Source organism: Belonocnema kinseyi, chromosome 6, assembly GCF_010883055.1.
Source record: "Belonocnema kinseyi isolate 2016_QV_RU_SX_M_011 chromosome 6, B_treatae_v1, whole genome shotgun sequence".
In the NCBI taxonomy this organism is placed as follows: Eukaryota; Metazoa; Arthropoda; class Insecta; order Hymenoptera; family Cynipidae; genus Belonocnema; species Belonocnema kinseyi.
Genome location: NC_046662.1, coordinates 139,340,710 through 139,358,749, shown reverse-complemented (window position 1 = coordinate 139,358,749; position 18,040 = coordinate 139,340,710). Strand labels below are relative to the sequence as shown.

The 18,040-nt window shown below is 37.1% G+C and overlaps 1 protein-coding gene across 1 annotated transcript in view; it reads right to left on the bottom strand.

The window, feature by feature from the left end:
- LOC117175625 (protein N-terminal glutamine amidohydrolase) overlaps positions 1-18,040 on the bottom strand; it is a 212,151-nt gene that overhangs the window by 48,661 nt on the left and 145,450 nt on the right. The window contains exons 3-4 of the mRNA XM_033365334.1: positions 6,930-7,200; positions 6,564-6,831 (exon numbers count right to left, since the gene is read on the bottom strand). Of these exons, the coding sequence (XP_033221225.1) occupies positions 6,677-6,831; positions 6,930-7,200 (426 nt within the window). The 3' untranslated portion in view covers positions 6,564-6,676. The remainder of the gene's footprint in view (positions 1-6,563; positions 6,832-6,929; positions 7,201-18,040) is intronic.

Genomic DNA, 18,040 nt, shown 5'->3' with positions numbered 1-18,040 from the left:
TGGGTGGGCATTCTTTATCAGGTGTTATGAGGGCAACACATACCTCCTTGAAGCTATTTATATTTTCTGAGTCTTCGTCCAGTCTATGCTGAACTTCGTAGATTTCTCTCTAAAATTCTTCGACCTCCTCTGGTTTGGGTAGGTGTTCGACAGTAACTGGAGGGTCTTGGAAGAGTCGAGATGGGTCAGAGAGTAGTAATATATCTCAATTTTTGTTTTTGATTTTTTCTAGAACACATTTGCAACATAATTCTAAAACTATCTATATACACTATTACGGCACAGTTCTAGAACAAGCTTGGAGCAAATGTTACAGAACGTCTGTGATTGGTCAGTTCTAGAACAATAACGTAACAACTGTTCTGGAGCAGTTAATACTTTTTGTCCCTAATTTGTTCTAGAACACGCTTGTAGCAGGGTTCTAGAACTTCGATATAACACTATCACGGAACAGTTCTATAAAAAACTTGAAACAAATGTTATAAAACGTCTTTTAGCAGTTTGTTCTAGAATAATACCGTAGCAACTGTTAGAGAACAGTGCTGTAACATAGTTTGAAAACAATTCTGTCACAAGTTTGCCCTAGAACATTGCCACCTTTTTGTTCTAGAACAGTTCGGCTACCATTTTATTACAGTGCTCTAGAGCACTGTTACCTCTTTATTATAGAACAGTTCTGTCACCATCTTGTAACAACTGTTGTGGAATACAGTTCCTTTTTTAATCTGGAACAATTACACAACGTGTTTGCTGGGCAGTGTATATATAACTCATATGGTCGATTTTAGTTCTAATGTTTACATTGTTTTTGTGTTTTATCCTGTATTCCTGTATCCTGTTTTTTTCATGTATTTTATCCTGTATTATCCTGTATTTTCAAACCAAAAGAAAGCAACAAAATTTGCATTAATTAGCGGGAAAAACCTACCGCTGCCATCAGCTAGCTTGCAACGTTTAGGAATTTTATTTATTAAGTAATTTTGTACTTAATAAATAATATATTCATCTATTCAAATCAATAATATGCCTTTCAGGATATTAATAAATCATGGATGTCTTCTTTGCCTCATTTATTTTCAGGTTTTTCATTTTTATTATTATCACACCACTAAGCCATTTCCCTTTCGGGGTAGGCGTGACTCAATCGGTGGGGAAAGCAGTAATTTAAAGAAGCGATATAAAATATTTAGCTTGATCCAGAAATCTCTTGTTATTTATTAAAATAACCCGTTCGTTCCGCAACACTACTCAGACCCAGGTTGCTGATCAATCTCTCTAGCAATCACCCTAAGCGAAGATCCTTGAAAAGTCATTATGCAAGATTTCCCACTTGGGTCCATTAGTGCCCAAGGTTTTTTGTTTGAGGCGTAATTTACTCTACTGAAACTCTTTTTATAAACTATTTTCCGCCATACTTTTCTGTCTCAGGATACTTTTGTAGCTTCTTTTACGTCCACGCATTTTTTCATGCAGGCTCTCATGTTTCGTTGGCTTCTTATGTCTCTTCCAACTATGGTCTCATTCACACATTCTACCCATTCTTTCCGCCGTCTGGCCCTGGGTGCACTGTCATTTACTTTACATAGCATGCTTTTCATGCTTGCATTCAGTCTATTCAACATTCTTGGCAAGTCTTCGATTGGCTTCGCCATAACAACCGTATCATCTGGGTACGCTACTTCACGTACCCTTACTGTTTCGAGATTCACACCTTCTTCGTCGAAAAGAGCCATTCTTAAACGCTTGTCCATGAGTGATATACGAGTATATAACCATGAAGACATAACGCATCCTTGTCTAACTCCTTGATTAATATCGAAACAGACACTCAATTTCCTTTAAAACCTTTCAAAACCTTTTTCTAGGTCAACAAATGCACAGAAAACTTTTTTTCCTACTTTAAAACATCCTCTGTGATTCGCCTTAAGCTGAATATTTGATGCGTACATAACCTTCCTGGCATAAGCCCACTTTGGACTGGACTTAACCACAAACTAATGCCAGCCAAAATGCTTGTATTTGCGGGGGAAAAATGCAAGTCTGAGTTAAATGTAAATAAAGAAAGAGTTGCACTTATGAAATGCGCCAATGCTACCGGAATACACAAAATAACGCTTGTCATGGTAAAAAAATCTGCCAAACCAATAATTGTACTTCTTGAACACGTTTACGTATCTTAATGATGTAGTAGATGCTTCATTAAATCTCAATGAGACAAAGTCGACCTCATTGAAGTAATCCGTATATAAGTATGTAAGCCCGTCTGAGAGATTAAATACAATTAATCAACATCACTTGATTCAAGTTAAAAGAACGGTCCACAGCAGACTTATCAGCTCTGAGTCTGAAGTTCCTGCATTTAATATACAGGGACAGGGTCAAAAAGGCCCATTACAACCTTATAGACGATTCTATCCAGACCAGAAGACGTACTAGCCTTGCGCGAGCTCAAAGCTGCCCTGAACTTTGCCCACGAAAAGTTTGGTTGAGGGGGTCACTCTCATTAGCCTCTGAAATATGGAGGCGGGCACAATAGGAGCAACACGAAGGGATACAAGAGCCCCATGTAACCCCTTTAAATCAAGTGAGTTAGGATCGGAAAATCCACGGTGTTTTTTTAAATAAAACAAAAAGCAAACGACCGTACTGTGCACAAGATTCGATTGAAACGAATGAGAGGATAGGGGAAATTGCAGGAATAGCGAAAGGAGCAGTACTTCTGATTACCAGCAGTATCAATTTCGCTAATCCAGTCGCCGTGACGATCCAAAGACCTGATAAGGCTGTCTTATCTTATTAAAATAGCTTAGCCAGCACCCCTGTCTTGGGAGCGGTCACGTCTTTATGTGATACAACCTGAAAATTCCCAAATCGGATCAGAAGAAAGCGAAGTTTCAGTGACACACAGCATATCAAGTTTAAATCCAGACAACATTACGGAGATTTATGCTTCTTTTCTACATACCCTGTGAGTATTTCCATTGGAAAATTTAAGGGATTTTATATTATTTTCCATGAATAATGTAAAAAAATGTAAAAATGATTTTTTTCCCGAGAAAACCAAAACAATAAATAACTAAAAAACTTAAGTATAAGTTAGCCTCACCGTTCTCCCCTAGGGGCTGTAAGATTTTGTAGTTGGCAGTGAGGCTTACGCGTGTAAAACATAGGGTTCAAACAAACCTCGGCCAGCATGCATATCGATATGGATGAGAGGATCCCTATAAACTTTTGGAATCGACACGGGAATGACCTGCGGCCCACACAGCGACCAAGAAACATCCCTACGTTGATACGGTGCCCTGCGCACGGGTATTCGTTGAGTTTCTCGCTCAATGTGACCACCTACCTAAGCTGTGGGTGTAGAGTGATCGTGCTTATGACACTTTGGCAACTAGGGGTTATGAAGGTGTCCTAGTAGCCTCTCGGGGACACCGGATAACCTCCACGGGTTCAGCAGCCGGCGAACAAGCAGTCGTCGGGGGCTTGACTGACAGCCGCTCAGAGGACTGACACTCTGACGGTGGTGGTGACGAGTACAAGCTACTCGGTCTTGCTGCTCACTACAGAGCAGTTTAAGCTCTTCAGGGAGGCTACCTGAAGAGCCCACGAAAGAGTGTCCCCGATCAATGGCAAAAATTCATGACCTTCTTCTGCAGGGGAGGGGTCTTTGTATTTTTGGCAGCTGACCTAATGGCTAAAGCTTGAGTACGCAAGACTGTGGTCGAGACAAGGCCTTGGGGAGGCGCATCTCTTAAGATGGATGGAGTTAAGTTGCTCCAGAGGATGGTTAAGGCTACGGCGTGGTTCCCAGGTGAACTGGTGGACCCGTCTGTGGTCCTCCTTTGGCTAGAGGGATTCAACCCGTCAGTTGAGACAGAATTCTGGCATATAATCAGGCACGATAGGCCTGATGAAAAGGGCACAGTTAGAGAAATTAAACATCTCCTAGTTGTGGAAATTTCTGAGTAGCAGATGAGTGCTCTTGCGGTCCTCAATAACAGGCCCTTCTACCAATTTGGATGGGTTAACTTTGAAGTTACCAGCCAGGGGGTAGAAGAGCCTGTCAGTGAACAGAAAGATCGGGATCAGACCTAAATGACTGCTCACGGTCTAACCATTATCCAAATAAACTTGCATCACAGCAAAGGCGCCTCTGCAGTATTGCAGAGGAGCATGGCTGCCAGGCACTCATGTATTTCACTAATCTAAGAACCCTGGTTAGTTCGAGATACCAAAAGGGGTTTAGGGGGGGCTAGTTTTTGTTATAGGGACCCTAAGGCAACCAAACCAAGGGCTTGCATACTGACGAAGGGAGTCAACGTCGTCATGCTGCTTGAGCTACGTTCTAGAGACCTGATGGTGATAGTCACGGATCTTAAAAGAATAGGAAGGCTAGTTATAGGATCGGCATACTTTTCATATGACAGCGATACCAATCTACCAGTGGAGGTACGTACACTGGTGGAATACTGCAAGATAAGGGGTCTTCCTCTTCTGCTGGGGTGCGATGCTAACTCACACCATACTAAGTATTTACCATACGGTAGTTAAGACAAGCCCAACAACTGCCTTCACTACGAGACATACATTGATTATGAAAAGTTCTCTCAATTCGGTAAACAAAATCAAGGCAATCAACACCTATACCATCCCTGTCCTCACATACTCCTTCGGGCTCATCAAATGGTCTAGCACCGACTTTCAAAAGTTAAATAGAATCGTACATGTAGAAAAAAATAATAAGGGAGACAGAAGGGTATCTACGGCAAAACCCGAAAATGTTAGATCAACATGAAGTGGATAGTGAAGCATCCAATATTTGGCTGAGAAAGAGCGTTCTGTATCCAGAAACAAAAGGATTCGCCATTGCGATACAGGACAAGGTCGTCAGCACCAGAAATGATCGCAAACGCGTCTTACATCCAGACGTGGTTGATCGGTACCAATTATCTGGAGATACCAAGGAATCCATCAAGCATATTATTGATGGTTGTCACGTAATGGCTCAGAGAGAATATACGCAGAGGCATAATGATGTAGCGGGCATTATACATTAACAACTGGGCCTAAACCTAGGACTCTTAACAGAATGGATGCCTTTCTATAGATACGAGTACATTCCAATGCCCGTTTTAGAACACAAGGATTACATCTTATATTGGGATGTTACTGTCTAAGCGGATCATTACATACGATCTAATCGACCTGACATCTTGATGTGAGAAAACAAATGAAAGAGGCAATAAGTATAGGGAATTAACGCATGAAGTAAAGATCATACGGTGGAATGTGAATTATGCATCTATTGATCCTATTGTGACTTCGGCTACAGGAAATGTGCACGCAAGATGCAATATACATCTTTTACATTTAGGAGACAGTAGGGTATTTGCGGCAGCTTAGAAGGCGTTTTTATTAAACACCTGTCGCATTGGAAAAACTGACTAACTACGCCGTGCTCTTAATTGAGTGCCTACAACTTTATCGCAGGAGGTTTCAAGCTTTTTGTTAAATTATCTTATAACATCGTCAACTCATCTGTCACTAGACTTAGCTTGTGGCTGTGATAAAAAGCCGGGTTCGCACGAGAAAAAGTTTGAAAAAAGATAAGAATAACAGAAAATCTCTTTTCTTTGTGTTCTATGTTTATATAATTTAATTTGACTATTTCTTTACGTTTAAACATTTGTTCTATTTTTATGGTACTATTTTTCTTTTTAATTTAGAAGTTTCTAAAAAAACATTCTTGGTGTAAAGGTTGAAAAAATAATACTTTCATATCTTTCATATACTTTCGATCACGTGTAGAAATGCAAAAAATTGCGGCTGCACATAATAATGGTATTATGTAAAGCGTACGTTAAGAGTAGAGACTAACTTTTTAGATCGGTTAAAGTCATGAGTAAGAAAGAAAACGTCGTTTTCGTAGAGAAGAAAAATCAAGAAGAAAAATGCAATCTCGTGGACGAAGCAACATATTGAGATAATTTTTTTAAAATTTCGTCTAACTTTTTTCGCTAATTAACAATCCCACATCAAAAGTTCGTAATGGATACATTTAATGCTTATCTCGTCATGTTCTTTTTATTATTTTCACGATTTGCACAATTAACGAATTAATTTTGCTATTGAATGTGAATTATATTTTGTTGATTTTATGTTTATTCAATGGTGTTTGAAAAAAAGTATACGCAATTAAAAATTAATTGTTAAAGAAATGCAGTTCGTCACGTTTTAGAAACAAATGATAAGTGAAGGACGGAAAATAACACCAAAATTATTCAAAGTATTTATTTTTAAGTACAAATTATTTATTTAATACAATGGATATGCAGATACAAAAATGAGAACAAATTTGTATATATCTACTCTACTCTAGTTTCCCGCAAGCTCAAATTCGTCTTTGCTTTCGCCGCTTTGCAAATTTATTGAATGCGAAAAACGTAAAGAAATATGTCTATATTTCTAATGCACGCATGTTTTTCGCATTATAAAATTCGTCTTAGGTTGCATTTTTTTCTTACTCGCAAGAGTAACGACATTACCAAAAGATATTTTACCTTTTCAAGTTTGCTTCTTAAAGACATGAAATTGCACAATTTCCTAAGGTTGCAGCCATTTAGAGTAACGCTTTCAAGATTACTAACCCTCGTAAATCAATTTTGCAATTTATTTAAGTTTGCGTTGCTTGTGCTTGAGGTTGTTGAGGTGCTGTTGCATTGGTGTTTAATCTGCAGAACCGATTCACTAGTTGATCCAGACTTATTACTTCTCCATATCCAGATCCTTGATTCATTTTGATAAACGTATCTAAGTTGTCTTTGCAGTCTTAAATATAAAACAGGCATTGTTTTTTGTGGTCGAATCAAATTGCAGATAATTAAATAATCTATGCTATTATGATTGTTAAAATAAAATGCACATACTGGGAATAGAAATAGGAGGATGCGCGGGAGGAGGTTTAATCCACGTCCCATTCTCACGTTTCATATGTTGCCTGTTCGATGCAAAATGTTGTAAATATGCACTTGCAGGAACTAACCTGAACCTTCTGTGATATTCAAGACAAAGAGCTTCGTCTGATCTAAATGTTTCCTTTGCATACTTCCGAAAGTGGATAGGAAATGGAAGACAACTATCCAAATCATAAAAGACCGCTCTTTCGTCTCGGGCGTAAATTAGAATCGCATGGTAATCCTGTCAGAAGAAATTGATATTTAGACTTGCGATAAAAACATTGTCATAATTAGAAAATAATTCAGAATTTTGTTAAAAATTGAATTTATACGGGGTAACTTTTCAAATGGAATAAGAGTCCATCATTACATAATTTTTCGCATTACGCTCACGTTTCCTTCTCCTCAATCCTGTTTGCGAATTCGCGGTGCTGACAAAAATGCAAAACATACGAGTATACATAGAATAGACATAAGGAGACTGAGGTCCTATACATTAAGGTACGTACATAATGCATTGAAATACTACATCTTCTCATACACATCGCTAGTATGCCACACGTAGAAATGGCTACTGTTAATTTTAACATGTTGACACGATAACACGTAGTTTCGTCATATGCGAAAAACTGTTTCACGCGGAGCGTAAAACAATCCTCTTTCAGTTCTCTTCTATACAATTGTTCTTAATATTCATAAAAATTAGAACTGATGTACTTGGCACGTCACTAGACGTCATTGACCTAGTCCGAAACATGCTGTGTGCTTGCTTTACGTCACCTGCACGAAGATATAACTGTGATGTCAATAGAATGTCGCACGGGTTCCAGTGACAGAAAATAAAGGTCACATCTTGTCTTGCAACACTGTTGATATAAGGACACATAACAGTTCTGGAATTGTGCAATGTAACTGATATATCACAGAGTGATACAACTGTTATCTAACTAGAATGTCACACGTGTTCCATGAACGGAAAATAGAGTGCCCTACTGAAAATTCCTATATAGGTTCCTATATAGGATCCCACCCGGTAATAAGCGTTGAATTCAGAAAAGTTAAGAATTTGCATTCCTATGAATACGCGATTTTTCCTCCGCCTGAAAATCCCCCAACGGAAACAGAAAAAGTGCAAATCTTATTCCTCTCAATCGACTTAGTACAGTTTAACTAAAGCATTTATTTAACCTACTTTTCATTATTAAATCGTTTTATAACTTATAAATTCGGAAAATATCCAAATTTATATTTATTTATATTTTAACAATTTATTCAAAAGTCTTAAAAATGCACCAAATAAATCTATTCTAATGTGTGAACTTAAATAATTTTAACTCTAGAGAGGCAGAGTTCATTTGGTTAGAATTTAAATTTCAGAACTTACATTACATACATACATATTTTGTGAACTTATTAGAAGGAATTAAATAAAATCAAAATATGACCACTTCTTAAGAATAAGAAATATCTCTGCGAGGTGTGTTACCGGTACAATAAGAAGGAATTGAATATATTGAAAACATGTTCTCTCTGGCAGAATAGAAAACTGTGTGGCGGTCGCTATAGAAATGGAAGTGAATAAGTTCAGGAGGTATCTTATTCATATTATGGCATTTTAAACAGATGGAAAAATCGCGCATATCAAAATAATAGAATAATCTTCACTTTTGCTCTGAAATCTGAAAATATTAATTTTTCTCTATTTTACGCTTATTACCGGGTATGTAGGAACCTACATAAGATCTGCTATAGGATTCTGCATAGGATCCTATATGTTTCACCTATAGATGCCACATAGAGGAAATGATATAGGATCCTCCCTAATAATGTACACAATGGTACCTAACTAATAGTACCTCATGGTGCCTAATGGTGGATGTCTGTAGGTGCAACTCGAGAACCAAAAAAATTCTGCGTAGCCAGAGGTATCATAGAATACCACTGCGAACATGAATATAGTCCTATACAAGAACATATACAGGATCCTATATAGGATCGCATACAGGAACCTATATAGGATCCTTTATAAGATCCTATGTCATTTCCTATAGGTGGCACATCCTCATCTATGGAACGCGTGAACACTTTTACTCCCTATGACGGAGAATTAGATTTCCCTGCATAAGAAGAAGAAGAGTTCGGACCTGGTCGTGATGAGAAGGCCTAAGAAATTCCGCGGATAACAACGACCTGGAACCCACAACGAGGATGACACTTATGGGCTGGAGTTGATGGTTAGTAGGGTGGAAGTATCAGTGTGAATTCGACCAAGCAGTGAACATCGAGTAGCACTCGGCTCCCAAAACAGCTCCCTGAGCCAAGAAGTGAACTACCGTGTCGAAGGCTGAATGTCACCAGGGAATGGCGACTCAAACGGTGTGCTGGGATAACGGGCAACCTCCCAGTGTAAAAGTGCCTTATCCTAACAAGCTGGGCTCTATAGAGACGGACCTTGTTTTTCCCCAACTACTCATGGGAACAAAATGAATGCCATAAATGAAAATAAAAGTAACATTATTAAAATGCATGAACAAGTGACTTCAATAAAAACTGCCGTGAACACTCCATCTTCTCCCGAGAAGAGAAGATGGAAATCACTGAAGGTGGTAAATCACCTTCGAGTCAGCAGGGGGCTGATGCAGTTCCTGGTACCTCGAGTAGTACGGCTGGAGGTGAGGCTTTAAATAGCCACAGCTTAGAAGCCAAAGCGACGGAGAACTATAGGACTGCAGGAGGCCCCAAGAAAAGGATTTTATAGTACTACTGCCAGAAGAAAGTACCATCGCCAGCAACTTAAAATGCAGCGCGAGGTAACTCCTAAGCCAGAGACCCCAAAACAGTCTCGGTCTGATGACATTACTCCAAAGGAGGACAGAGCAAGTAAGAGGGGTAAGGTAGGTGACCCAGGTGACTCTTGCAGTCTCACCCTCCAAAGCCACAGTAAAATGGCCGCTGTTTCGAAGAACTTTCCACGAGGAAAGTTCAGTATGGAGAAAGCAGCGGTCACAGAGGTGGCTTTCGAGAAAATGATCGCCGGAGTAAGACATGGCAACATTATCCCGAGTTCTAAAGAACCTACATCCATCCTCAAGAGGATGAATGTCCAGAACCCCACATTAAAGGTGGAGAACTGGACTATGATCAACGTGAAAAGGGACACCAAATCAACCCAGTTGATCTTGAGTGTGAACCTCCTCTAAACCTCCTCTAAATTATAAGATTAAAATAGGAGACATTTTTTAAATTTGTTAAATTATTTTGATATTACTTTGAGCTAGCACAATGGGACCAAAAAAGTTTCTGTGGACAAATAAATTTTTATCCTGCACTATTCATGCTACTTGAACGTCAAATTTGACATTTTTTTTAAGTACTCATTTTTGAAAGGTCTACTGTATGTTCAAAACTAAATAGCAATAATTTGTAGTGGTTGAAAATAATTTAAAAAATTGTTTATTATGTTATACCTAAACCAATTAACGAATCTCATTTTTCGGGATTAAAAACGTTTATCTCATTGAAATCCAGAGTTTTTGCATCAAATATAAGAGAAAATAATGATATATTACGATTAGTTTTTAAAATAATTAATAATTGTTGTGATTTCATAAAGTTCCATATTAAGGAGTCATCGTAAAGACATTTCTAGTCGATTCTGTAAACAAAAATTGACCGCATTTCTTTGAATGTAGACAAAATCATTATTTGTTTATGAAAACTGTTTAAGCAATTATTAATTGATGTCAATTTGGAAATGATCATATCAAATAGTCACTAATAATATTGTAAACTTGCCAAATATCATAGCGAAAAGTGATCGAAGAGTCATTCTTAGTTTTTTTTCGTAAAAAATGTAGGCCTTTTCATTGAAAAATTTCTTTAGTGTGAATTTTTTTCATAAAAAATGCTTAAACAGTTGTAAAATACCATCTCTTTTTTAATTACATCATAGTAAATTAAACTTTTGTTTCTTTCACATTTTATGCCAAAACTCTAAATTTCAATTACCTGAAAGTAATAAAATTTTTTTTCAAATTATTCTTAGCCACTGGAAATTAATTAGGTATAGTTTTAGTACACATAAAACTTTCTTTGATAAATCTACAAATACATTTTTTTTAATGCTACTCCCAAAAATAAAAGTAAAAAATATCAATTTTGTTGTGAAATAAAATATTAACAATATGTATTAGAAAATATCCAAAAATACAAACCTTTCTGAAATCTTTAGAAATCCTGAAAGTTTCACCCCACCCTTTTCTTTCACCGTTTTAAAGATAACCAAAAATTTCAACGTTTTTTTTTAAATTTTAAACATTTATCAACTCTGCTAGTTCGGAGTAATCGAAAACCATACCCCTCAAGACAGTGCTTCGAATCTAACTGTCCATCCTAGACTGGTCGTATTCTGCTTCCTCGGCCTGCTAGTGAGGGTGTCGAATGGCAGATTCGGTAAAGATCACTTTGCCTGTTACAAAGTTGGACATCATTTACTGTGTATCAAGTATGCTTGACACCTTAGAGGTATATTCTCAGAACGATGGTAACACTCGGCGAAGATGACCGAATTCGAAGCACTGCCTTGAGTATTAACACGGGTGTGCATAATAAGCTTTACAGCCTGAGTGCTAGGGGGAAGCTATCCCCGTACACATAAAACCTAACTTACTAGTTTGGGGTGATCTCAAGAAGCATACCCCTTCAGAAGATTCTGAAAATGTTGTTTTTCAAAATATCAATGAAAAGCCTTACTTCAAAAACAAGAGTTGATGGACTTCTATATGTGCGAAATATTTTACTTTACTAGCATATGAACTTTTCTTCTACCCTGCCGATAGACTTGCATGTTGGTGGCGGTAGTGAGAAAGTGTGCAGTGACAAGTGTTGAGAAGTTTTTGACAGAGTTTGTGGGGAAAGTGTGAATGGAGTGTGAGGGTGGAAGTCTAGAAGGTAAGTAGGATTGTGAGGTGTGAATTGGGAAGTTAAATATTAATTTTCATTGTAGTTGTGAGGTGGGATTTGTCTAAATAAGGAGAGTGAGAATAGGTTGAAGAGGGAGCAGGGTAGTTTTGTAATAAGCATTTCGGGCCTTCATAGTGGACAAGGGTGGTTCTCATAGTGCTGGGGGATGTTAGGGGAGAGAAAAGGGTGTCTGCAGAGAGTGTAAAGGGTGAAATAGTACAAAGAAAGAGAAATTTGGATACAGTAAGCGACAGCAGCTTCAAGAGACATCTGTTGTCTGCAGTACGTACTTTTTTCCATAGATAGGTCAAAATTACCGACTGAAGAGCGGAAGGTGGTCAACGAGGGTACTGCCAGTGCTGGTAGTGAATTAGGCGGGGAGAGAATTTCCAGAAGGATCTGACGGCTAGCTGTGCGTGGCCCGGTTACGAGTAGAGTGTCAGGGAGAGGGAAGAATCAGAGCAAAGAAAGCGACAAGGCAAGGGAGATAGCGCCCAGTGAAAGAGGGGGGGGAGATCTCTTGAAGAGGAAAAGGGGATGTAAAGAGAGTTCGGAGAAAAGCGCGCTAAAGAGTCCCTTTAAAAAAAGCGTAAGAACACGTAGGTCACCCCTTCTAAAAATTGAGGGGCAGATGGAGAAGGAGGCTCCCGAGGTGCTGATAGGCAAGATCAGAGGGTTAAGGGAGGACGTAAGGGGGGCTATGAAGCAGATGGAAAGTATGAGGGAGGACCTGAGGGTAAGAGATGAGAGATGGGAAACGGAAGTAAAAGAGCTGAGGGAGAAAGTAGGAGAATTGTAGAGGAAGTGGGCGTCGGTGAGAAAGGAAAAAGAGGATGAAATAAAGGAGATACAAGAAGATATTGGGGTGTGGAAGGAAAGGGCGGAAAAAAGGTTGGAGAAGATGGAGGACATGTCGGGAATGGAGGCAGTTGACAGATGAGAGGGCGAAAAGCAAGGTATTTGGCAGCAGGTGAAGATTGTGATAGAAGAGAAAGTGCGAGAGCGTAAGAATGAAAAGGAGGAGAGAGCGGATAGAGAAAGGATAAGAGCAATAGTGTTGAGGATGGAGAGAAGGCAGATAGAAGAAATAATATAGTAATAAGAGGATTACTAGGGGGCTGAAGCGCAGCTACAGAGCATAGGGTGGGTTAAAGGTGATGTAAGGAAAGTAAGGATGGAGGGAAGAAAGGAGAATGAAGTGGCAATAGTGTAATTGGAGAACTGAGAAGAAAAATTAGGAGTAATGCATAACAAAAATAGGCTAAAGGATAAGAAGGTTTTTATCGATCAAGATTCAACGAGGAAGGAAAGGGATGTGCAGAGAATACTAAATGCCAGAGCAAGGAAGGAGATAAGTGAAGGGAGAGCGGCGAAGGTAGGCTATCGAAAAATGAAAATAGACGAGAAAATGTGGGTATAGGACGAGGAGATGAAAATGATGAAGGAAGTGCAGGGGAGCTTGTTTCGTGGGAAGTAGGGGGGTGGGAGTAGAGCAGGGTGGAGGAGTGTTAAAGGTGCTGTACTAGAACGTACCAGGGGTTAAGAAGAAAGATGAGAATTTCTGGAGTTATGTGCAAGAATTTGATGTGATTGGACTAGTAGAGACGTGGGTAGAGAGAAAAGAATGGGATAGAGTAGAGCCAAAGTTGCCAAGGGGTTATAGATGGAGGCTACAAGAGGGAGTCAGAGTAAAAAGGAAAAAAAGGCTTGGTGGAGGAATTAGAACAGGCGTTAGGGATGGATTAGAGGAAGAAGTTCATGGGGAGGGAGAGGGGTAGAACCTGCAAATGAGGGCAATAAAGATAGGCGGGGTAACGTACAAGTTGGTGACTGTGTACACTAAGGATGTGATGTAAAGGGTTAAGGAAAGGGTGAAAGACTTACTAAAAGAGAGAGATAAGGTCATGGTGGTACTTGGGGGGGGGGGGGGATTTAATGGGAAACTGGAGGGGGGCTGTACCAGGAAGGGGAGAGATTCGAAAGAAAATCGAAGTATAAGATAATAAATAAAGAGGGGGAGATTCTGAGAAACTGGATGGAGGACAGAGGCTGGGCGCTTACGAATGGTATAGTAACAGGGGACGAAGAGGTTGAATACACGTATGTGAGTAAGATGGGGGTATCGGTGATAGACTATGTGATCATTAATATGCAACGGTGGGAGGAGATCGAGAAATTCGCAGTAGAAGGGAGGCCAATAAAGAGGGAGGGTATAGTAGGCAGGGTGGGGAAGAAGGATTTGTAAGGGAAGAGGGTGTCATGGACGATAGAGGCGATAGAGAAGTATCAGGAGAAGTTGGGCAACTTAAGCTTCGAGGAGGAGTCGGTGGACGAAATACGGTAGGATTTAAAAGTAAAAATGAAAGAGTGTGTGCAAAAGAAGGTATTTAGGAAGAAGAAAAATGGAATAGTGAAGTCGTGGTGAGATAGGGAATGTAAAATGATGAAGAGAAAGGTGAAAAACAAGTAATAGAAGGGGACGTGTGGGAGATAATTAGTAGGGTTATAAAACGTAGGATGGGGATAAGTGAGAAGATAGGGAGTGACGAATGAAGGACATTTCTTAAAGATTCATTTCAGGGTTCAGATACACGGAAGAGAGATGATGGTATTAGACGAACGAGGGAGGTAGATGGAAAGGAGCTACGTAATGAACTCATTGTCACCTGTTCTCCAAAACAAACCTCGAAATTCGAAGCACATGCACACAGAATTATATGTTTCGTCTCTTAGGTTTGTAGTTTAAAACTTGTTTTGTCAACAATAGCGAGGAAAGTAATTAAAAAATTTCAGGACCTTTTAAAACAATTTGGTTGTTTGGAGTATTGGCGATAAGATTATTCTTCAGTACTTTTGTTGGGTGAGAATCAGCGGCTAATGCTATCTTGGTAAAGCTGAATGCTTTTCATATTTTCATTGTTTTTCGCATAATGTTGTCAATTTAAAAGATTTTTCAGACTCAACAGAATGGCCGCCAATTCTTAGCGCCGGTGTCATAACGATATAACCTAAAAATGCTATCTAACCGCACGGAAGTGACAGCTACACTTAACAGATGATATTTTCTAATATCAGATTTCGTTATTTTTTTAACTTTTCAAGTACACTGCACGATCAAAAACCATACAAAGCTTGCAAATGAGTTAAAGTACTCTAAGAACATCAGTCATCTTGGTTTCACTCCACACATGCACCCGAATCAGATCATTATGAACTTAAAATTAGATCATTCACTCTGGCCGATCAAAATTCTGTTGAATTCAGTATCATTTTTGTTGCATATCAAAATGGTATTGATTTCAGTATCATTTTAAACACTTTTTTTTTACTGTGTAATAATTAATTTCCTTCTATGGAGTTTAATTAGTTTAAAATAAAATGTACGCCCTTTTTTGAAGTGACAGTTTTAAGAACTTTCGATTTTATTATGTATCTGATATTTCAAAGGTACCTATAACTAGTTTAACACGAGAGAAAAATCATCTCATGAAATGGATATATGTTAATTCTCAAGAGATTTGATGAAGAACAATGCAACGATATTCTTTATATTTACAACGCAGTCACGAACGAGTTTTGTCAGTCTTTAGTATTTTCATGCAGTTTTGCTGTCAAGCAAATCATGGAACTAGCATAAATTTTGGATTTCACCTTGCTTATGAGTCTTCTACAAATAACTTTATTAGTGACTAATATACATTTATTAATAACATATCACGCTTTCTTCTATTATTACGAAGTATTTTGAACTGCACACACTTTGAACACAGCATCTTTTAAACTGACAACATTATCCCAAAAACAGTGAAAATCTGAAAAGCATTCAGCTCTACTAAGATAGCCTGAGCCGAAGATTCACACCCAACGAAAGTACTGAAGAATAATCTTATCGCCAATTCTCCAAAGAACCAAATTGTTTTAAAAAGTCCTGAAATTTTTTAATTAATTTCCTCGCTATTTTTGACATAACAAGTTTTAAAGTACAAACCTAATAGACGAAACGTATAATTACGTGTGCATCACTCACAAAAATAATTGTATGGTGGAACCTGAGAATTGGATGTGGTATCCAATTTAGTTGGATTCTGCAGCGCCATCCCATTAGTTGTCTGAGACAGCCATTTTTATTGGATGAGTTAAAATTGGCAGTGGCATCTAACTGAGGATACCTAATACTATAACTTAGCTGCCTCATCCAGTTATATTGGAGACTCCTACTATCACCTTGGTTAGAACATCTAATCTAAATGTAGCTATATCCATTTCTATTGTATCGTACATCTTTTTTTGTTCGATAATAGGACCATATACTTGGATGCATGAGATATGCTGCAGGAGTTCTATAAAAAGCAAATTAAAAAACCGAATGTTTCTTTTAAAAATGCAAATTTATTTTCAAATTATTTTATAGAGAACGAGAACATTATTTTGGTACATTATTATTATAATTATTATTCTTATAAAAATACATAAATATAGGGTGCTATATACTATATATTTCAAACAATACCATATCATTCATACAGCATACGATTTTTTTTAACAAAGAAGATTACTTTTTAACAAAAAATAAGAATTTTTGAACAAATTTCATCAATTTTCAACCAAATAGTTAAAATTGTAACCAAGAGGATTAATTTTTTCACCAAAAAGATTAATTTTTAACAAAATACATACATTTCTCAGCAAATATTGCAGTTTCCAACCAAAAGGTTACATTTCTATACAAAATATGAATTTGCAACAAATAACATTAATTTTTAACTAAAATTTATTGCCAAAGAAGATTATTTTCTATCAAAACAGAAGAATTTTGTACCAAATTTTAACCAAATAGTTAAATTTGTAACCAAGAGGATTAATTTTTTTACAGAAAAGACGAATTTTTAACAAAATACATTTCTCAACAAATAGTTGAGTTTTCAACCAAAAAATTACATTTCTATACAAAATATGAATTTGCAACAAATTACATTAATTTTTAACAAAAATTTATTAACAAAGAAGATTATTTTCTACCAAAAAAGACGAATTTTGTATCAAATTACATCAAATTTCAACCAAATAGTAAAATTTGTAACCAAGAGGATTAATTTCTTTATCAAAAAGATCAATTTTTAAACAAAAGACATGCATTTCTTAGCAAATAGTTGAGTTTTCAACCAAAAGATTACATTTCTATACAAAATATGATTTTGAAAAAAATTACATTCATTTTTAACCAAAATTTAGTAACAAAGAAGATTATTTTTCACCAAAAAAGAATTGTGTATCAAAGTACATCAGATTTCAATCAAATAGTTAAATTTGTAACCAAGAAGATTAACTTTTTTTACCGAAAAGACGATTTTTAACAAAATACATTTCTCAGCATAGAGTTGAGCATTCAACAAAAAGATTAAATTTCTATACAAAATATGGATTTACAACAAATTACATCAATATATAACCGAAAGTTTTTAACAAAGATGATTTTTTTCTACCAAAAAAAAAAATTTTTTTCAACAAGTTACATCAAGTTTTCAACCAAATAGTGGTACTTTTAACAACAACAAATATTTCCTACAAAAAAAAAAAACAATACATACATTTATAACCAAATAATCGTCCCGAAAATAAAATTCGTCTTTTTCGCGACAAGCTTAATCTATCAAATAATAGGCCAGACAATATACATATAAATTAATGTTATAACAATAAAAAAGTCTATAAAAATTATATGGGGCATTATTCCTCAACTGCCCCAACTCAAAAAGTCATGTTTTTCGATTGTCTCTAAATTCTAGGAATATGTTCGCCTACCCAACAGTAGTTAATCCACAAACTTATAGACCAGGATTACCAACCCTCCCCAAGTGAGGGGGGGTTGAATTTTCAATCCCAATGCCTGCAGGGGTAGTTTCAAACGTCTGTAACTTCCTTTCTAATTACGCGATTTAAAATTTTCATGAGGGTTTTGGAAAGAGCTTTTTACACGCTTTCATACTATTTTATTATTTATAACAAAAAAATTGTTGAAACAATTTTTTCAATAAATCAATTGTTTATTTAACTTTTTTCGCAATTTAGGCATCTACGATTTTTTTTAAATAGTCTCAAAAGAAAGCTTGACTTTTTTA